General features: G+C 38.9%; 1 protein-coding gene across 2 annotated transcripts in view; it reads left to right on the top strand.

The window, feature by feature from the left end:
- The first annotated feature begins 349 nt into the window (after window positions 1-349).
- Window positions 350-19,327, top strand: part of LOC149163626 (ABC transporter F family member 5-like) — a 294,737-nt gene continuing 275,759 nt past the window's right edge. The window contains exons 1-2 of one of the 2 annotated variants that reach the window (XM_089431790.1): window positions 350-1,630; window positions 2,311-2,652. In XM_089431790.1, the coding sequence (XP_089287916.1) occupies window positions 734-1,630; window positions 2,311-2,652 (1,239 nt within the window). In that variant the 5' untranslated portion in view covers window positions 350-733. The remainder of the gene's footprint in view (window positions 1,631-2,310; window positions 2,653-19,327) is intronic. The other variant, XM_089431789.1, reaches the window with a different exon arrangement.

Here is a 19,327-nt window from a genome sequence, read left to right as displayed (position 1 = left end):
TATTACTTTAAAAATAAATTATTATTATCAATTTTTTTGTTAATATTATACTCTATTATTTTAAATAATATTTTGTTAATATTATAAGGGTTGCCCCTCAGAAATGTTAAATTCCCATAACACTACACTCATACATTTCGAAAAATACATCTAAACCTGTAAACCAAAAAATACTAAATCGAAAAATACATCTAAACCTGTAAACCAAAAAATACTAAATATCCCCGCACTTCTCTGCCCCTTATCTCCCTCCCTTCCTTTTTATCTCGTTTCCCATTTACATGGTTCTTTCTCATTCACAGCCATAATCAAGTTTTCAGAAGGCACCCATATCACTCTAAATCTATCTCCCTCCTATCCTTTTTATCTCGTTTCCCATTTACATCGTTCTTTTTCATTCACAGCCACAATCAAGTTTTCAGAAGGCACCCATATCACTCTAAATCCAATGGGGGAGATTTATCCCATATAAACAGACAAACGAGCCGTCCCATTTAAAACCCAACACACTTCTGCTAATGTTGGAGTGGGGGAATGATATTTTCCTATGTTGCAGGCGATTGACGACCTTAATATGGAGGCATGCCTGTAGCACATTAGCCTGCAACCGCCAAAATCACCCCCACAAAACAAGGTACTGTTCCATGTATACCGTCTGAATCTGTTGTATCGTAAGGTAGGCTGATTTTTGAATCCCCAAAAGATCCTACCTCATAAATTTCTGGTCCTCAAAATGAATATCGTAAGACAGTTAAATTGCAATGATTTCAAGTCCACATTCATCACGGGTTCAGTCCCTATTGACACTAGAAAACCCACCACAAAAACTGGTTTTTCATTGCCACCCGTTAGAGCTATTTGTTACAGAGCTTGTGAAGGTCCATTGCTAGCTGCCCAATTGGGAATTATACCAAAAGCAATACCAGAAAACAGCAGACAAAACCATACGAAATTACTTTCAGTGGCAACTGGAACCAATTCTGTCACTGAAACTTCGGATATAGAATCCCTATTCTCTAATAATGATACTCAAACAAGTTCAAAGAAAGGTGGTAGGCAAAATCTATCAGGGGCGTCCAGTATTTCAAGCGGTGTTAGACTAGAAAACATCAGTAAGAGCTTCAAGGGGGTCACTGTATTGAAGGATGTTACCTGGGAGGTGAAAAAGGGTGAAAAGGTAGGCCTGGTGGGTGTAAATGGGTCTGGGAAGACAACTCAATTGAAAATAATTGTGGGTGAAGAGGAACCTGACTCTGGGCAGGTTATTAAGGCCAAGCACAATATGAAATTAGCATTTCTAACTCAAGAATTTGAGGTTGTTCCGACCAGGACGGTGAGGGAAGAGTTTCTGAATGCATTCGAAGAGCAGTTGGAGGTGCAACAGAAGATTGACAGAGTACAGAAGGCGCTGGAGTCTGCTGTAGATGATATGAATTTAATGGGCAGGCTTTTAGATGAATTGGATTTCTTGCAGAAGCAGGCGGATGCAGTGGAGCTTTATGACATGGATGTCAAAATTAACAAGATGATGCCTGAACTTGGATTTTCGCAAGAGGATGGTGATAGGCTGGTGGCATCATTTAGCGGTGGGTGGCAGATGAGGATATCTCTTGGTAAAATTCTTCTTCAGGTAAGGAGACCGATTTTTTTCCTTTGAGAACATCATCTTCTTTGTTTGTGTTCAAATCCTTAGGACATATTTGTCAGACGCATATAGCACACAAAACTTATATTGCAATTCAAACAGTGGGATATTTATTGCCAGATGACTCAGATCTCCAATGACAATGGCTTTTGTTGATATATAGCAGTGGCGTGGCTTTGGCCAATGCTATTAAGTTATTAACCAATTGTCATCATTTGTGAACATTATCAACCCCAAATTTTTTATCTGGAACCATGCAATCTCCATCATGTCTGAGAATTATACCAAAGCTGCTGAAATTGTAATCCTTTTACTTCAGTTTGTTGCTTGACCCATGTGGCATACATCTCATTGGACCGCTCATCTATGAGATGAAGCAAACATGGTCCAGTTGATGGCAAGTTACATTTGCAGACCAACTGATGGCCAACGCTCTAATGCTTATGCACATATGATATAAACCTCAATGGCAGGGGCAGTGGCAGTGTGCTAGCATTGAAGAGTTGAGGCCTCAGTCACCTAGGAATATGGTTTCCTTCATGCTTTCAATATATGGTTGGTTTTTAGAGTGCCGAGGTTACACTCTGTTACTACAATATGAAGCAGGAATACGGGTTTATGTTCCTTGGAATCCTTTTCACATTCTCACTTCCCATTATTTGCAGGAACCTGACTTACTGCTTCTGGATGAGCCCACAAATCACCTCGACCTTGACACTATAGAATGGCTTGAAGGTTATCTCAAGAAACAAGATGTACCTATGGTTGTTGTTTCTCATGACAGAGCTTTTCTTGATCAACTTTGCACAAAGATAGTAGAGACAGATATGGGTATATCTAAAACATATGAAGGAAATTACTCTGAATATGTGGCTGCTAAAGCTGCTTGGATAGAGGCACAGCGTATGGCATGGGAAAAACAACAAAAGGAGATCGATCACACAAAGGACATGATCAATCGATTAAGTGCTGGGGCCAGTTCAGGTCGTGCCTCGTCTGCAGAGAAGGTATTTGTCATAAAGAATGCCTGTAGCTTATTGTCTACACAATTTTATGGTTGTCGCAGTGCTTGATATTTTGTGTTTAGTCTGATCAAGTTTCAATCATGTTAAGTAAAATCTTCTGAGGACAGCTGTATTCTTCTACTAGCTAGTTCACATTGATGCAAATTTACCAATGAGGATTTATATCAAGTGACAAATATTTGTGATCTTCAAAGTTCAGAATGTATTGGGTTTTTCCCTTTTATATCAAGTGAGAAATATTTGTGATCTTCAAAGTTCAGAACGTAATGTGTTTTCCTTTTTATTTTATCAAGACAGAAGAAACTGCTAATACTTCTTCTCTGTAAGCAGCTTAAGCATATGATGTCCAGGACTCCGAGCTACTACAAATACTATCGATTTTCTCAAGAGGAAGAAACACTGTATTCTATCCCGATGGGCAATAGAACTCTTGTATGTCTTGCGATATCCACCCAAAACCTTCTAGCAAACTTTGGTTCTCTGTGTTGGACATGTTGTGAGTATTGCTGCAAAATCCAGCAGGCCTTGGAGAGGGAAACCCTACAAGGCATGAACTAAAACAAGAGATAACAATGGGGTAGTGGTTCATTGTCACCACAGCCAAAACCCTTTTCTCTTTACGGACTTTCACCTGTGGGAGGAGTCCCGGTAGGAAAGAGATCACTTACAATAGGTATTCTAAGGTTGATATGTAAGGTAACCTCACTAGGATCTCTTCAAGAAAGGCACAATTTAGGTTCAAGGCTCCACAAGTAGACAATTTGGTTTCTATGATGAGACCTAGGAAAGAAGGCACAAGACCCAAGGTTTGATAAATTTGACGAGTGTTGGAGTTTCCAAAGGTCAAGGCTAAGAGAAAAGGTTTCCAACAATGTGTGCTAGCAATGCCAAGGCTCATGAAACCTTCAAGGAAGCCCTTAAGTTGAAGCAAGGCAGAACTTGGGTTTCCCTCTTAGTCTTCAAGCTTGGCCTTGAAAGGGCCGAATCAGGAGAGAGAGAAAATGGATAAAATTAAGATGTGATCACCAACCAAATGGACTAGTCTTTTGTTCCTTGGGAGTATTGAGTCCTAAATGAGTTAGATTAGCCAAAGAGCTTCTAACGAGACTAAAATTTTGATGCCCTAGCAAGCAAAATTCCAACAATTACCTATGCAATGGAAGATGGATTTTTCATGGGAGAGCTACCAAGAGTTCACCACTAAGGACATTCATTTACACATTATTTATGAGTAATGCATGCAATAGATAATCTAGATTGACATTCAATAAGTATTGAACAAATTAGGGCACAATTGCAATTGCTAGAATCAACAAAATTCCATACATTAGACATGTAAGAAATTAATTATTAACATCTAGATACACTTACAAGATAACACACAAAGAATCCATTCCATTCATCCAAAGAATAGCTCCAAAGATAGACAAATTGGCCCCAAATGTCAAAGTGCATCAAGATACTCCAAGTTCTCCTCAAAGATACAAGTCCAAATTCAGCTAATGAGGTCGAAACATCTCAAGTGATGTGATGATGAGATACAACATTGATCTCCCTCTATTTGTATGAGGAGTCATGACGTAATTTTAGCCTAATGCCCCTAAGAAAATCATAAAATAATGTGCTAACACAAATTAGGTCACAAGTTGACCTAGTAGCCTTTGAAAAACTAATTAATTCTCTACATGTGTGAGCTGAAATAGAGCAAAAGGGCTGAGGTCATGCGAGCGTAGGTCCTTCTAGGGCTGACATTGAGGAAATGGGTGCTAAAACAAGTGTAGAAGCCCTCTAAAATCACTATCTACGGGTTGGCCCCTAGATCTATGTCATAATTATCATGTGGAACCGAATTTTGGGTTTGGGGCATGTTACTGCTCAAACTAGCATGGGTCCTAGGAGGGGATCCTATAGGGCAACTACTAGGTCAAGGGCAACAATGGAGTGATAGCCCACTGTCACCTCAGCTAAGGCTCCCTACTCTTTACAGACTTTCACCGATGGGAGGAGACCCGGTATAAGAGGAATCACAATAATGGATGTGTCAATTAGAGGATAGAGGGTGATTCCCAAGGCCTATTCATAAGAGATACTCAATTGTGTGGCTTTCTTGCTTGGAAAACAAGGTGATAGGTTCTCTAGGAAGGGATAAGAGGATTCTCGTGGCTAGGGTTTGGGAATGTATCTTGTAAAGATGATTCCTAGCCCTTATGGAGACTTGTTCTTTATGTGATCTTTGCGGAGTTGGAGTTGTAAAGTTGTGGGACGATACGGGACCAAGTGGACCCTGAATTAGGTCAAGGGAGTGGAATTGATCAACCAAGGGGGGGCTTGACCTAATTAGGAAGAGAAGAAGATCAAAGCTTGTGAGATTTAGATGCAATGATCTTAATGAGGTCACTAACCCAAAATGAGCCTAGGGCAAGAAATGGTCTTGTGGCTAGGGCTTGCTATATCTTGGGATTCCACTGTTGGAATTGCTTGAAATTTGGAGGACCTCTTGAGCAAACTACAATGCAGTAGTGGACCAATTTTCAAGGGTTTTGGATGGCTACAAATGATTTCGTGTGATTCCCTAGGAGACCTTCTGGGGTTAGGCCTACAATTGGAAGAAGTGAAGGAAATAAATGTTATTTTGAGCACCAAAGGGATACGAGGATTAGTGCCTTATTGCTTGGGCTTAATGGAGTCAAGATACACATAGATCATGAAATTTCATTTGCTAAGGAGCCCTAATTGATCTTTACTAGCCTCTCCAAGGGCAACAACTAGATCAATAGAGATTTATACTTCAAATTTGTGAAGGAGACAAATTTTCAAGGTCTTTAACCTAAGAGGTGCCTCTAGGAATATTTGCCCAGTCCCTCAAAGGTAAATGCATGCATTTAATCACTTATTCAAGGTCCCAAAAGAATTTCACATTACATTTAACCCATACAAGAATAAAGATAACAACATACATGCAATTAACAAGTAAGATAACAAGAATAACATCAAAATTTTGACTTACATGAGAGAGAAAGTATATCCATTTATCAACTTCACATTAGAGAAGCTCCAAAGACAATAGCGAAATCCAAACATCATAGTGCATCAAGAAAAGCTCCAAAAATTCATCCCAACAAAAAGTGCGAAAATCTCATAAGAGATACTAATCTAATCCAAGTGATGATGAATGAGAGAGAATGCCTCTCTTCTATTTATACAATCCTCTAAGGGATTCAAATGGCCTAATTTGGACTAATAATGCCCCTAAAATAAAATAATGTGCATAATAACAATACTTTTGGTGACAATCCCACCAAATAGCTCAATAACATAAAGATTAAGCCTCTCAAGAGGGAAGAATGATCAACATAATGAGTCGTTGGCCCATTGAGAAGGCCAAATGAAGTCCAAAGTGTGCCATGATGAGAGAATGGACTCCAAACATAGTGGACAAGGGGTTGGCCCCTTGTTTTTCAAGCAAGACCCTGTGGTGCTCCCAAGTGGGTGTGGGAGCACAAGGACATCCTCGTGGGTCTCCAAGTGGATCGAAAGTGTCTGTAGATCATTTGTGAGGGCTAGGATGATGACATAAGCCCTCCCACTGTAGTGAGAGACATCCTCTATGTTAGAAGATCAGAAAGGCATAAAGATTTTCTTTATATATACATAATTACTTGCGACTTTCTTATCTTTATGTTCTTCTTTTGTTTTTTAGTTAATCAAGCAATTACCAAAACAATAGCACAAAGATCACAAACACCATATACAGGCGGACAGCGAGGGCAAAATCCCTATTGAGGGGAAAACCCAGTCAACAACTCTTCCTTAATAACTTCTTGAGATAATGCAAGACTCTTGACCTAGACACAGACTTCCTCCACACCAAGTCAGGCCTTTCTTTCTTCTTGCAGATGATAACCCTTCAACAACAACTTCGACCTTGCAGCAACAACTTGCAACAACAATTTCGACCTAGCAATTGGTAGCAACAGCAAAAACAACTTCAACTTGACCAGAGAGACTTCGATCTCCTAGAGGAATATACATGAGAGAGAGATAGATAGCCCAAAATTTTGATCTTGACCTTTTCTTCCTTCTTCTCCAACTTCGCACTCCTTTTAGCCTCGTTTTCTAACTTTGCACTTTTTCAGCTCTTCTTCTTGGATATCGAACTTGAGTGAGAGAGTGTGCTCCAAATGAATTCAAACTGCTTTAATATATAGGCTTCTGGTGAGGTCGAATTACCCAGTTTGAGGCCGACTTGATCTCCTTGAGGCCGACTTGGTGTGGAGGTGACAAATAGCTTATTTGACTCAATAATAAATCTTTTTACATGATTCAAAAGTCCAAGAAGGGTCTCTTTTAATGGACAATGATTCTAATGACTTAGAATAAATCCTAGAAGTCTTCAATGGGGAATTTGACCTAAAACATGATCACCCAAGCATGAAATATGAAAATTTCACAACCGGGAATCCTATTGCAGCGACTGGAAATTATTCTCCTAATTGTTAATTTAATTTAATAACTTATTTATTGTTTACTACAAGAAATACTGAATAAATCAGACTGCAATCTACACAAATAAAACTGCGGAAGAATATACGCTGGAAGAAATGCTATAGCACACATAAAAGAACATAGTTATTTTTGGACCAATGTCCCCGGAAAAACCCAACTTGGGAAAACCAATGCAACAACTGAGGGTTTTATTATTAAGTAGCAATGAAATAATCTGAGTACAACTGGATGCTGAAACTGGCAATCCTATAGAGAAATAATGGCAAAAATCTAGAGAGGAATTTTCCACACCCCACAGGGAATCTCCTGGCACAACTTGCCTTCAGAATCTCTGACACTCTGGGACTCCTTCCCGACCTCTGGAATTGAAAACGTCAATCTCTCCTAGCAAATCGACTTTGCCTCTAGAGGCTACTGCGTTGCCCCAACATCAGCCTCTCTGTGGCTCTCTTGCCTCTCTGCAAATGCACTCACCAGATCTGGAAACCTTCCTCCGACTTCACTGTCTCTGCCCCTCTCTCACTGCTTCGATCTCACTAGCTCTCTCTCCGGAAACTGACTACTGCTACTCTGGAAATCGATTTGCTCATGAAATTGAACTTCTCAAGTGTATTTTCCAAGTGCCCATCGAATTCTTTTTATAATCCTCTGTTGGGACTCCAATGACCTAGATTAAATCTTAATCGATGGCTAGGATAATCTTGAAGCCGATCCGTGTGAGTTTCTAGATCATTCACGTCTTGACTTAATTAATTATGATTAATTAACCATATTCCCTAAGTTTAGACTTAGGAAATATTTAAAAACTGGTTAATATTAAGTCATTTCTAGGTGGAATTTCTAGAAACGATTTCTGGGTTTTGGAGATCTCATGTATTCTAGCTACTCCACAAAATTGCATGGCTAGAACACATCCGATGCTACAAAACCTAACACTCCCTCTTAGCGAGGAATGTGTTCTAGAGCTACTGCACACCCTGTAGCAGCACCCTGTCTCTGTATCGTCTCCTGTCATGCTACTGATGTCTGGCTACTGCTGCCCACCAACCAGTGCACAACTCTGATATATGCTGCATCTGTGCTGTTGCTGACTCTGTTGAACTGCTGCCAACACTGCAACTCCCTCTCATTTGTTGCTGCTGCAACTGCAACTGAGAAACATCCTAAACACTGAATCAATTGTGATCAATATAATGCATCTGTCACTTGAGTCTTTGACTGTTGCTAGTATCTGCACTGTCACTGAAGAATCTGCATTGTTATTGACTTTGCACTGTGCCAACTACACTGCTGCCAACTTTGCACTACGCTCCCCAGCATCTGACTGCTACTAGTCTCTGCAACTGTCACTCTGGCATCTGACTGCATCAACTGTCACTGATCCATCCTGCTACTGAACATTGTGGGCCCCCCATAGCAAGGTATTGATCCAAGAGGTGGACTCCTCAAGGATCCTGCCCATCTGGCACACTAGAGTTTCATATTCCTCCTCCTCCTGGATCTGGTGCCCCACTATCTCCTTTTGAGTCTAGTCCTTGGCTGGGACTCTTCTTTTCTTTGCAACTCGCGCTAGACAACTCACACTTCCTTCGGCATCTACCTCCGACAACTGGAAGTTGATCTGGTGCCCCACTATCTCCTTTTGAGTCTAGTCCTTGGCTGGGACTCTTCTTTTCTTTGCAATTCGCGCTAGACAACTCACACTTCCTTCGGCATCTGCCTTCGACAACTGGAAGTCGATTTGCTACCCAAATCTGCATTCTGGCTAACTCGCACGGCCTCCTCTGGCAATCTCGTATGGTTATCCCTGCAAAGCTATAAAATTTGTGAGACTCAAAATTGGAGAAAATAAACCCGAAAATCTCCCTCTTTCTCGCTGCTCGGCTGCTAGATCTGCTACTCACACTCTCTTTTGGAGTGAAAATATCTACTCATAGCCAATCTGCAACTGGAAAAATTAGATCTCTAAATCTCGAGATCCCATGAGAGAAATTTTCCCTTTGCTGTGTGTGCTTCTCTCTCTTCCACTCGACGCTGACTCTGCTCTAGTGTACTGATGCAAAAACCACTGCGTCCAGCTAGAGATCTGCTCAATGAAAAATCTAGGTTGCTCCCTCTGCCTTTGGAATCACTCGATCTGGAGAGATCGAGTTTTTCTGCCCCTCACTCAGAAAAATTGAATCTTCTCAAGTAACTTAGCCTCTTGGCAAAGTGACTGTGCTGCCTCTGGAAATTTTGATTTGCTGCCCACACTGAATAGCAAAACTCCTTCTCTCTTCGCCTCTGAGCTCTTTGGCTGATCAACTACGCTCTAATCCCATGTGAAAATTCCATAATTGAGAATCCTATTGCAACAACTGGAAATTATTCTCCTAATTGTTAATTCAATTTAACAATTTATTTACTATTTACTACAACAAATGCTGAATAAATTACACTGCAATCTACACAAATAAAACTGCGGAAGAATAAACGCTGGAAGAAATGCTAGCACACACACATAAAATAACACAATTATTTTTGGATCAACGTCCCTAGAAAAACCCAACTTGGGAAAATCGGTGTAGCAACTGAGGGTTTTATTACAAAGCAACAGTGAAATTATCTGAGTATAACTGGATGCCGAAACTGGCAATCCTATAGAGAAATATTGGCAAAAGTATGGAGAGGAATTTTTCTCATCCCACAGGAAATCTCCCAGCACAACTTGCCTTCAGAATTTCGGCCCTCTGAGTCTCTGCGCAGCTGGCTGGACGTCTAGCCTCAGATTGGACTCTGATGAAGTCGTTCTGCCTTCTGCTGACCAAAAAGACACTTCTCCAACACTCTGTGACTCCTTCCTGACCTCTGGAACTGAAAACGTCAATCTCTCCTAGCAAATTGACTTTGCCTCTAGAGGTTATTGCATTGCCCCAACGTCAGCCTCTCTGTGGCTCTCTTGCCTCTGCAAATGCGCTCATCGGATTTGGAAACCTTCCTTTGGCTTCACTGTCTCTGCCCCTCTCACTGCTTCGATCTCACTAGCTCTCTCTCCGGCAACTGATAGCCGCTACTCTGGAAATCGATTGGCTCATGAAATCGAACTTCTCAAGTGTCTTCTCCAAGTGCCCATCGTCTTCTTCTTATAATCCTCTTTTGGGACTCCAATGGCCAAGATTAAATCTTAATCGATGGCTAGTATCGTCTTGAAGTCGATCCGTGTGAGTTTCTAGATCATTCACGCCTTGACTTAATTAATTCTGATTAATTAACCATATTCTCTAAATTTAGACTTAGGAAATACTTAAAAACTGGTTAATAATTTAATTAAGTAATTTCTAGGCGGAGTTTCTAGAAACGATTTCTGGGTTTTGGAGATTTCATGTATTCTAGCCTCTCCACAAAATTTCAAGGCTAGAACACATTCGATGCTACAAAAACTAACATGAAATCCATGCTTTAATAAGTCACAATAATGATAATACAAATTTCTTTTTCATTCTTTTGATAAAAATACATTTCATTGTGACTCAAATACAATTTATGAGGATCAAACCTAGTTACATTCTTCAACACTTCCTCTTAACTAGGGAGGTATTCATACATGCATATACAAGTACATGGAATATTTCAAAACACATGAAGAGTTTAGGCACTTATGGTGCCACAGACGAGATTCCTGACTAGGGCAATCTATCCTAGTGGGACTAAGATGGACTAAAGCTTTTAGCCAGTCTAGGTACCATCAAGCTTACTTGCTAACCATCAACCCAGGGATCTAGGTGTGTATCCAAGGTCAGAGCTCCATGACCAATGCCACCCTCCCTCTTCGGGATCTAGACATCAATACATATGTCGGCCAGATGTCCTCCCAAGCATTATACACACTCAATGCCTCAACACATCAAATCTCTCTAACCTCAAGCATGATTTTTCAAAAACCTTGAGAGATTTACCTGAACAGTCGCAACCCCTTAATCAGTAACAACCTTTCAAGTACTCATGAGTAAACACAAACCTTCGGGGTATTTTGACTTCTTGATGCTGCCTCACAATTCATCACAGTAGGACTTTGAGGCTTCCAAACAAATCTTGACAAAGGTTTCCTCAATCATTCAACTTCCTTTTCTACTTCACATGCAACAACCAAAACCAACTTTCCTTCTTTTAGTAGCACCTCAATATGCATTCTCCAATTTTTTCTTCAAGGTATCCATCATGACTATAATATGCCCTCCATCTCAACTTGAGAGATATACTCTTTTCTTTATCCATGCTCCCTCTTAACTTAGGGAGATCAACTTCTTTTCTATGACATCGAAGAATCTTTCATAGCTTCCATCCTTCTTGATCATCATCATTTATACAACTTCCTTTATCATGCTTTATTAATCAAATAAACTTTACTTACGAACATCTTCACCATCTTGAAGATTATGTACCTGCACACCTTAAACAACGAGTACAACCAAATACATATATAAAAGCATGAACTTTAACTTTATCATAATCATACAATAATGGAAGCTTTAGACTTTAGACAACAAATAGCTAAACTTAGTTAAGTTTACAAACAACAAGAGACACATACTTTTATACTTACTACTTGCACGTGTTAGTTTATAACCCCTAGATCACATTAGTACCTCAATCAAGATATCAATATCATTATATTTAGGGCCTCGATATTTCTTCCAGAGATATGACATACTCTACTATAATATATTGCAAACCCTAGAAGCAATTCAAACAAGTATAGATCTTCAATGCATCTAACAACTTTAGAATTCATATGTTAGACTTCTACTAGGATTTAATGCAAACCCTAGATTCCATACATGAGACACTAAGCCTTAGATGACAACAAACAAAAACAATCAAATCACAGTCTAAGGTTTCAACTAAATGACCAACTTCTACTAGGGTTTGTTGTAAACCCTAGATTTTATCATCATAATGGAATATCTTCACATCATATCCTAGAACATCAAACTTCTACTAGGGCTTAGTTACAAACCCTAGAACTTATCAACAAATAGGTTAGCACAAATACATATCTAGGATAATCATGCACAAGCATATCATAACATATATAGGACAAACCCAAGACACAAATATCAATACATTTAAAGTCAGACATATAACAATCTAGATCAGACTAGGGTTTTGATCATATAGACAAACATTTACCTAGGGATTCATTCCTAGGAGCTAACTCTTGATACATAAGGGTTTTACTTACAAACCCTAATTTACCAAAACCTCAAGGTCTAGGAACACATTACCAACCAACCCTAAAGGACTAGGGTTTCCATAACAATACTAAGACACCAAACATGACATTATCAAAACCCCAAACATCAAAAGAATAATATTTTCTAGATTTCATCAGTAACCCTAAGTAGACTAGGGTTTATCACATTAACATTGGCATACCCTTAGGTTAGGGTTTTATAGAGAACCTATTAGGGTTCCACAAACATAATGATTAATGAGGGTAGATTCAATCTAATGATTAATCTCCCAAACAAGAATCTCTATGATTCAATAGTCCTAGACATAACACTTGTTAGTAATGTAAAGCAAATTTCTTAGAATGAATGAATGTACCTTTATCATGAAGAGAAACAAAACTTATAGTCTAAGACATACCTTTGAGTTTAGACAAACCTTATAGGACATCAATTCCAATAGAACTTCTATGCTTTGTCTTGTGAGGTCTTCTCCATAGCCCTTGATCATAACAACAAGCTTTTCCTAAACAAGGAAAATATATAAAAGAAATATGATTAGTATCTAGTGTAAACACATCTAGATAAGAAAAGGAAAACCAAATGTAAAAGATAATACATGGAGTAAGATACTTATCTTTGGAAAATGGTGAGGGCTCCCTCTTAATCCAATCTCGAGGGATACCTAAAACTTAACAAAACAATTCAACAATGTTTTTCCAAAGAATGTTAAACCTATAAGTTCTAGAAATCAAAGTACAAAACAAATCAAAAATTCAAAGTAGAAGGGCTTAGTAGTATAAGTCCTTTATTTCCGATTCTTCGGTCTTGTGCTTCTTTGGAGATCCTTCTTTGACAACATTTGCATGATCTCTATTTCTCGGATTTTCAGGACAATCACTTTTGTAGTGACCCATCTTGTGACAGTTGTAGCATTCGATTTTGGATATGTCTATCTTCCTTCTAGGCCCTTTAGTCTTCTTGAATGATCCTTTGTTCTTGTGATGAGCGGAGTAGGCATTTGAAACTTTTTCTTCTTCATTCTCTTTGTTGCTTACTAGAGAAATCCTGACTTCTTCCTGACTGCAAGCATTCCATAGTTGTTCAAATGTAGGAGTCTCCTTCCAGCTGTTGAGACCTGATGAGAAGGCACTCCATGATGTTGGTAAACCTAGAAGTGTAGTGATTACAAGTTCTTTCTCCGGTACTATCTCATCAATTGCTTGAAGTTCATCTCTTAATCTGGCTATTCTCACAAAGAAAGATGCCACAGTGTCTTCCTTTGTCATTTTTATAGTTCTTAGTTCATTTCTAAGGTTTTCTATTTGGCCAAGATTTTTGATAGCGATAAATTTTGATAAAGCCTCATACATCTCTTGAGTAGAGTCTATGTTAGATATATAGGGGATGAGGTTATCTTTTATTCCATCCACCATTAGAGTCATAGCCAATATTTCTGTCTCCCTGAATTTTGCCTTTTCTGCATCACTTGACTCATTAGTAGGCTTCTTCACCTTTCCCTTGACTAGGTCCAAAACTTTATTCTTTTTGAGGATGAGGTCTATCCTCTTCTTCCAAGCCCTGTAGTTAGATGCTCCTTCTAGTTTGTTTTCACCCTTCATTGAGTTAGACATTGTCCTTGAAGATGATATACTTGGCTTCTTATATGTTCCTTTTGATGACCCTTATTCAAAGCTTCTTAGAACTCCTTACTCTTCAATAGATCTTTGAGCTGCCTTTTTCCTTTCTTCACCTTAGCTTGAAACCATGTTAGAAAATCAGAAAGGCAAAAAGATTTTCTATATATAGATAATTACTTGTGACTTTCTTATCTTTATGTTCTTCTTTTATCTTTTAGTTCATCAAGCAATTACCAAAACAATAGCACAAAGATCATAGACACTAGATATAGGCAGACAACCAGGGAAAAACCCCTATCTAGGGGAAAACCCAGTCAACAACTCTTCCTTAATAACATCTTGAGATAATCTAGGACTCTTGACCTAGACACAAACTTCCTCCACACCAAGTCATCCCTTTTTTTCTTCTTGCAGATGATAACCCTTCAGCAACAACTTCAACCTTGCAACAACAACTTGCAACAACAATTTCGACCCAACAAGTGGCAGCAACAGCAACAACAACTTCGACTTGACAAGAGAGACTTCGATCTCCTAGAGGAATCCACACGAGAGAGAGATAGATAGCCCAAAATTTCAATCTTGACTTTTTCTTCCTTCTTCTCCAACTTCACACTCCTTTTAGCCTCCTTTTCTAACTTTGCACTTTTCCAGCTCTTCTTCTTGGATATCAAACTTGAGTGAGAGAGTGTGCTCCAAATGAATTTGAACTGCTTCAATATATAGGCTTCTGGTGAGGTCGAATTACCCAGTTTGAGGTCAACTTGATCTCCTTGAGGCCGACTTGGTGTGGAGGTGACAAATAACTTATTTGACTCAATAATAAATCTTTTTACATGATTCAAAAGCCCAAGAAGGGTCTCTTTTAATGGACAATGATTCTAATGACTTAGAATAAATCCTAGAAGTCCTCAATGGGGACTTGACCTAAAACATGATTTCTCAAGCATGAAACCCATGCTTTAATAAGTCATAATAATGATAATAAAAATTTCTTTTTCATTCTTTTGATAAATACATTTCATTGTGACTCAAAGACAATTTATGAAGACCGAACCTAGTTACATTCTTCAACAACAAATGGTATAACACTAAAACCCTTATTCACAAAATTCTTATTGATTGATACACATAACACTTACAACGTGTTGTAAGATGATGAAACACTCTTTCAAACTGCTGCAAAAAATGATATGACAGTGAAGCTCAATGAAAAACACCCTTATAGTAGTACAAATAACAAACCATTTATTGTTGGACTCCTTGAAGCATTGGACAATCAACCTTCTTTAGAATATATTGTACTATTCAATTTTAGAATCACTTAACATCTGCTGCAAAGTTCATGATGATGAAATGCTAGTTGTTGAACCTAATTGATGCAAAAATGATAATGATGAAACTGCCTTATTGCTATACAATGACAATGATGATCCTTATAGTCAATCCTTTTCAACAACTATAGTAAGAACTACTTTCAACTATTACGATATGAGAGACAAACCCTTCTCACAAATGACAATGAATTGTTGATACTAGAAATACTGTTGATAACAAAACTTTTAATGTTGTGATGACAATAAACCCTTGCTCAATTCAAATCACATCTAGTGAATAGCCACAGGTTAATATAGATTTGAAACCTTAACTTATCAATTCTTTAAGACAACATATGTATTGTCATTGTGATCTCACAACCCTTCAATTCATTTAGAAAATTAACATTGCTGTAGAATGCTTTTATCAGTCAAGCGCCAAACAGTCTATTACATACCTTAATCTTGTTATTTATTTAACCCTAGTCCTAGACTAAAGACTTCTAAATAAAATGCTTGTCATGCATTATCCTTATAGAAGATAGGGTTTGTTACCCACCACCAGTGGGTGATCCCCATAGGAGAAAATTTTCTCCTAGATTTGTCTTCAGCTAGCAACCAACAACCCCTTACAGCTGCCAGATAGCTCGATGTGCCACCATTCTCCACCACCTGAGCGAGCCATTATGTGCCCTCAAGTTAGTTTTTGTAGCATTAGATGTGTTCTAGCATTGAAATTTGTGGAGAGGCTAGAATGCATTAGATCTCCAAAACTCAGAAATCGTTTCTGGAAATTCCGCTTAGAAATGACTTAATTAGATTATTAGTCAATTTTTAAATATTTCCTAAGTCTAAACTTGGAATGACTAATTAATGAGAATTAATGAAGTCAAGGTGTGAATGTTCTAGAAACTCACACAGATCGACTTCAAGTTAATCCTAGCGATCGATTAAGATCTAATCTTGGCCGTTGAAGTCTCAACAGAGGATTATAAGAAGAAGTCGATGGGGCTTGGAGACTCCACTTCAGCAGTTCGATTCCATGAGTAGATCGATTTCCAGAGTAGTAGCAATCAGTTGCCAGAGAGAGAGCTAGTGAGATCAAAGCAGTGATTGAGGGGTAGGGATAGTGAGCCGGAGGAAAGATTTTCCAGATCCGGGGAGGTAGCAGCAAGTGAGTCGAATTATCCCAGAGAGGCAGCGCTGAGGGACTACGCAGTGCTTCAGTCAGGCAGATCGATTTGGTGAGGAGAAAAATTCGTTCTCAGTTCTAGAGGCCGAGAAGGAGTCCCAGAGGGTCGGAGAGATGATTTTCTCAGCTTCCAAAGGCAAAACGACTTCATCTGAGCCCAGTCCAGAGCAAGCTGTCTAGCCAACTACATAAAGCAGCACAGACGCTGACGTAGTGCTTTAGGAGGCCGAGTTTTTGATAGGGAAAGTCTAGTAGAGATTGTCTGTGGGAGAAGGGTAATTCCCTTCAGTATTTTGCTCAGATTTTCTTGTTGTTTGGATAGCCAGTTGGGCATCCATAGATGTACTCAGATTTCACTGCTGCTTAATAATAAAACCCTCAGCTGCTGTACCGTTTTTCCCAAGTTGGGTTTTTCTGGGTACTTTTGTCCCAAAATAATTGTGTTATTTTTATGTGTGTGTTAACATTAATTCCAACGTTTATTCTTCCGGAATTTTATTTGTGTAGATTGCAGTGTGACTTATTTAGAATTCGCTGTAGCAAACAACAAATAAATTGTTAAATTAAATTAACAATTAGGAGAATAATTTCTAGTTGCTGCAATAGGATTCGGGATTCCGAATTTTCACATGGTATCAGAGCGCAGATAATCAGCCGGAGAGCTCAGTAGCGAAGGAAGAGGGAGTTTCGCTGTTTAGTGTGGGCAACAGATCGAAACCTGATAGGCAACACAGTGACCTTGGCCAAGAGGCCGAATTTCTTGAGGAGATTCGATTTTTCTGAGTGTGAGGTAGAAAAGTTCGATCTCTCCAGATCGAGGGATTCCAATGGCAGAGGCAACAACCTAGTATTTTTGCAGAGCAAATCTTTAGCTGGATGCAGTGGTTTTGCAGTAGTTTGCTAGAGTAGAGCTTGCGTCGGGTGGAAGAAGAGCACACACTGAGAGAAAAATTTTCCTTAGGGAACTTCTAGTCTCAAGAAGTTTGATTTCCCTTGCAGATCAACAATCGTTGTGTGCAGAGTTTCTCACTCCAAAAGGGAGTGCGAATAGCTGAGCAACAACTGAGCAAAAGGGAAGAGGAGATTTTCGACATTTTTTGAGATGGCCACTGTTGGGCTTCGAGATCAGGACATGTTGGATGGTGCTTCCTATTAGCACTCCTTAGTTTTCCCAACGCTGAGAAAAGAAGCCAAGGAGATAACCTCAAACCAACTTTGGACTTGGTAGCTAGCCCTACCAAATCAGAGAGGGCTCTCTCTTCAATCTCACAGCCAATGAAGTGACTGGAGAGAAAAATAGATCTTAGGCTAGGTATTCAGCTCATTAGGGTTTTGAAATGGGGTTCGCTGGATCAAGGTCATAGATCTAGGAACTAGGTTAGGGTTTCGAATGATCAATTGCAAGGATGAAAATGAAGCAAGGTAGGTATGTTTAGTGACATATTTGGGTTGTCATTGTGGTATAGGGTTGAAAAATGAAGGATCAAAATGAGCATATGACTATGAATTCATTCATCAGAAGAAATGGAACACAAACATGAAAATCTCATCAAAACAGAGCATAAAACTTATGAATTCTGCTTAAAAACTAATGAGATGACCACATGAATCATACATATGGTTGCAAGGAGAAATAAACATTCAAATTGATGATAAAACTAAGAAGAAACATTGTCAATAAGCATAACACATGAATCCCAAGATTATAGCTGCAACTATCTTTAATACCACTGTAAAATGGTGTACAATAGCTCCACACTATGATTACCAAATACCCAACCCCTCTTTTGACTTCATTTAGTCTACATATTTATGAAAACAATCATTCCCTCTCTCAGGGCTCAAATCCTACCTTCTAGGAACTGATTACAAGATTCTCTCCAACCATGCAAAAACCTAGGGAGGTTAGAAACCAATTCCCTTTTTACACTAACTGACTTAGTTTGACTTTGAAAGCATTGATTACAAGGAAATTAACTCTAACCATCACTAGAATATTTAATTACATTATGTAAAATGATTAAAAGACTAATTACATTGACCAAAGCTGACTCTTGACCATGAAAACTCGAAAACAGGGTTTTCTCCACAGAAGTGCAGCGAAATTCACAGAAGCGTAGCGTGCTTTGAGTGAGTGTTTGGATGACTTTGGTTGATCTCTGAGCTTAGCTAAAGGTTGGTAAAGGTAGTTGAGAATGTCCACTAGGCCTCTGAAGCTTCAAATAAGCAAAAACTCACCTCCAAGGCACCTCAAAACTCATTCTACCAAAACTACTCCAGAAGCGCAGCGTGTACCTCAAAATAGTGGCAGAAGTGTGAAAAATTGATGGTTTTTGACCTTTTCCTGCAAATTTGTGAGTTGACATGAGAGACCAAGTGGATTTTTGAGATGCACTGGTCAAACGACACTTGTATATACTTGCCATTCATCATATGAGCCTTTGAGAAAAAGCGCAACGTGGTTTCTGTAGGGTCAAATTTCTGGGTTTTTTGCAAAAATAGGGCTCAAAGATGGAGCAATATCTCTCTAACCATAAAACGTTTTAAAAAACTGAGAGAGGTTTTTGTTTTTAGGTATGTTATGAACAAAAACCTCCTCCAATTTCAATAATACTTTCCCATTTGTTTAGAATCCAAGTTTGAAGTTGGTCACTAAAAACGCAGCGAAAAATTGCAGAAGCGCAACATTTGACAGCAGAAGCATAGCGAAATTTTGGAGAGTGATTTTGAGGCCTTCCCAGAGGAGTTTTGGGTTGCAAGTGGTATGGTTGGAAAGCTTATGATGTCTACTAC

The sequence above is a fragment of the Pinus tabuliformis genome, chromosome 5_1 (genome assembly GCF_031772625.1).
Source record: "Pinus tabuliformis cultivar Carrire ecotype Pingquan chromosome 5_1, CPIR1, whole genome shotgun sequence".
NCBI lineage: Eukaryota > Viridiplantae > Streptophyta > Pinopsida > Pinales > Pinaceae > Pinus > Pinus tabuliformis.
This window is presented reverse-complemented; position numbering and strand designations above follow the sequence as displayed.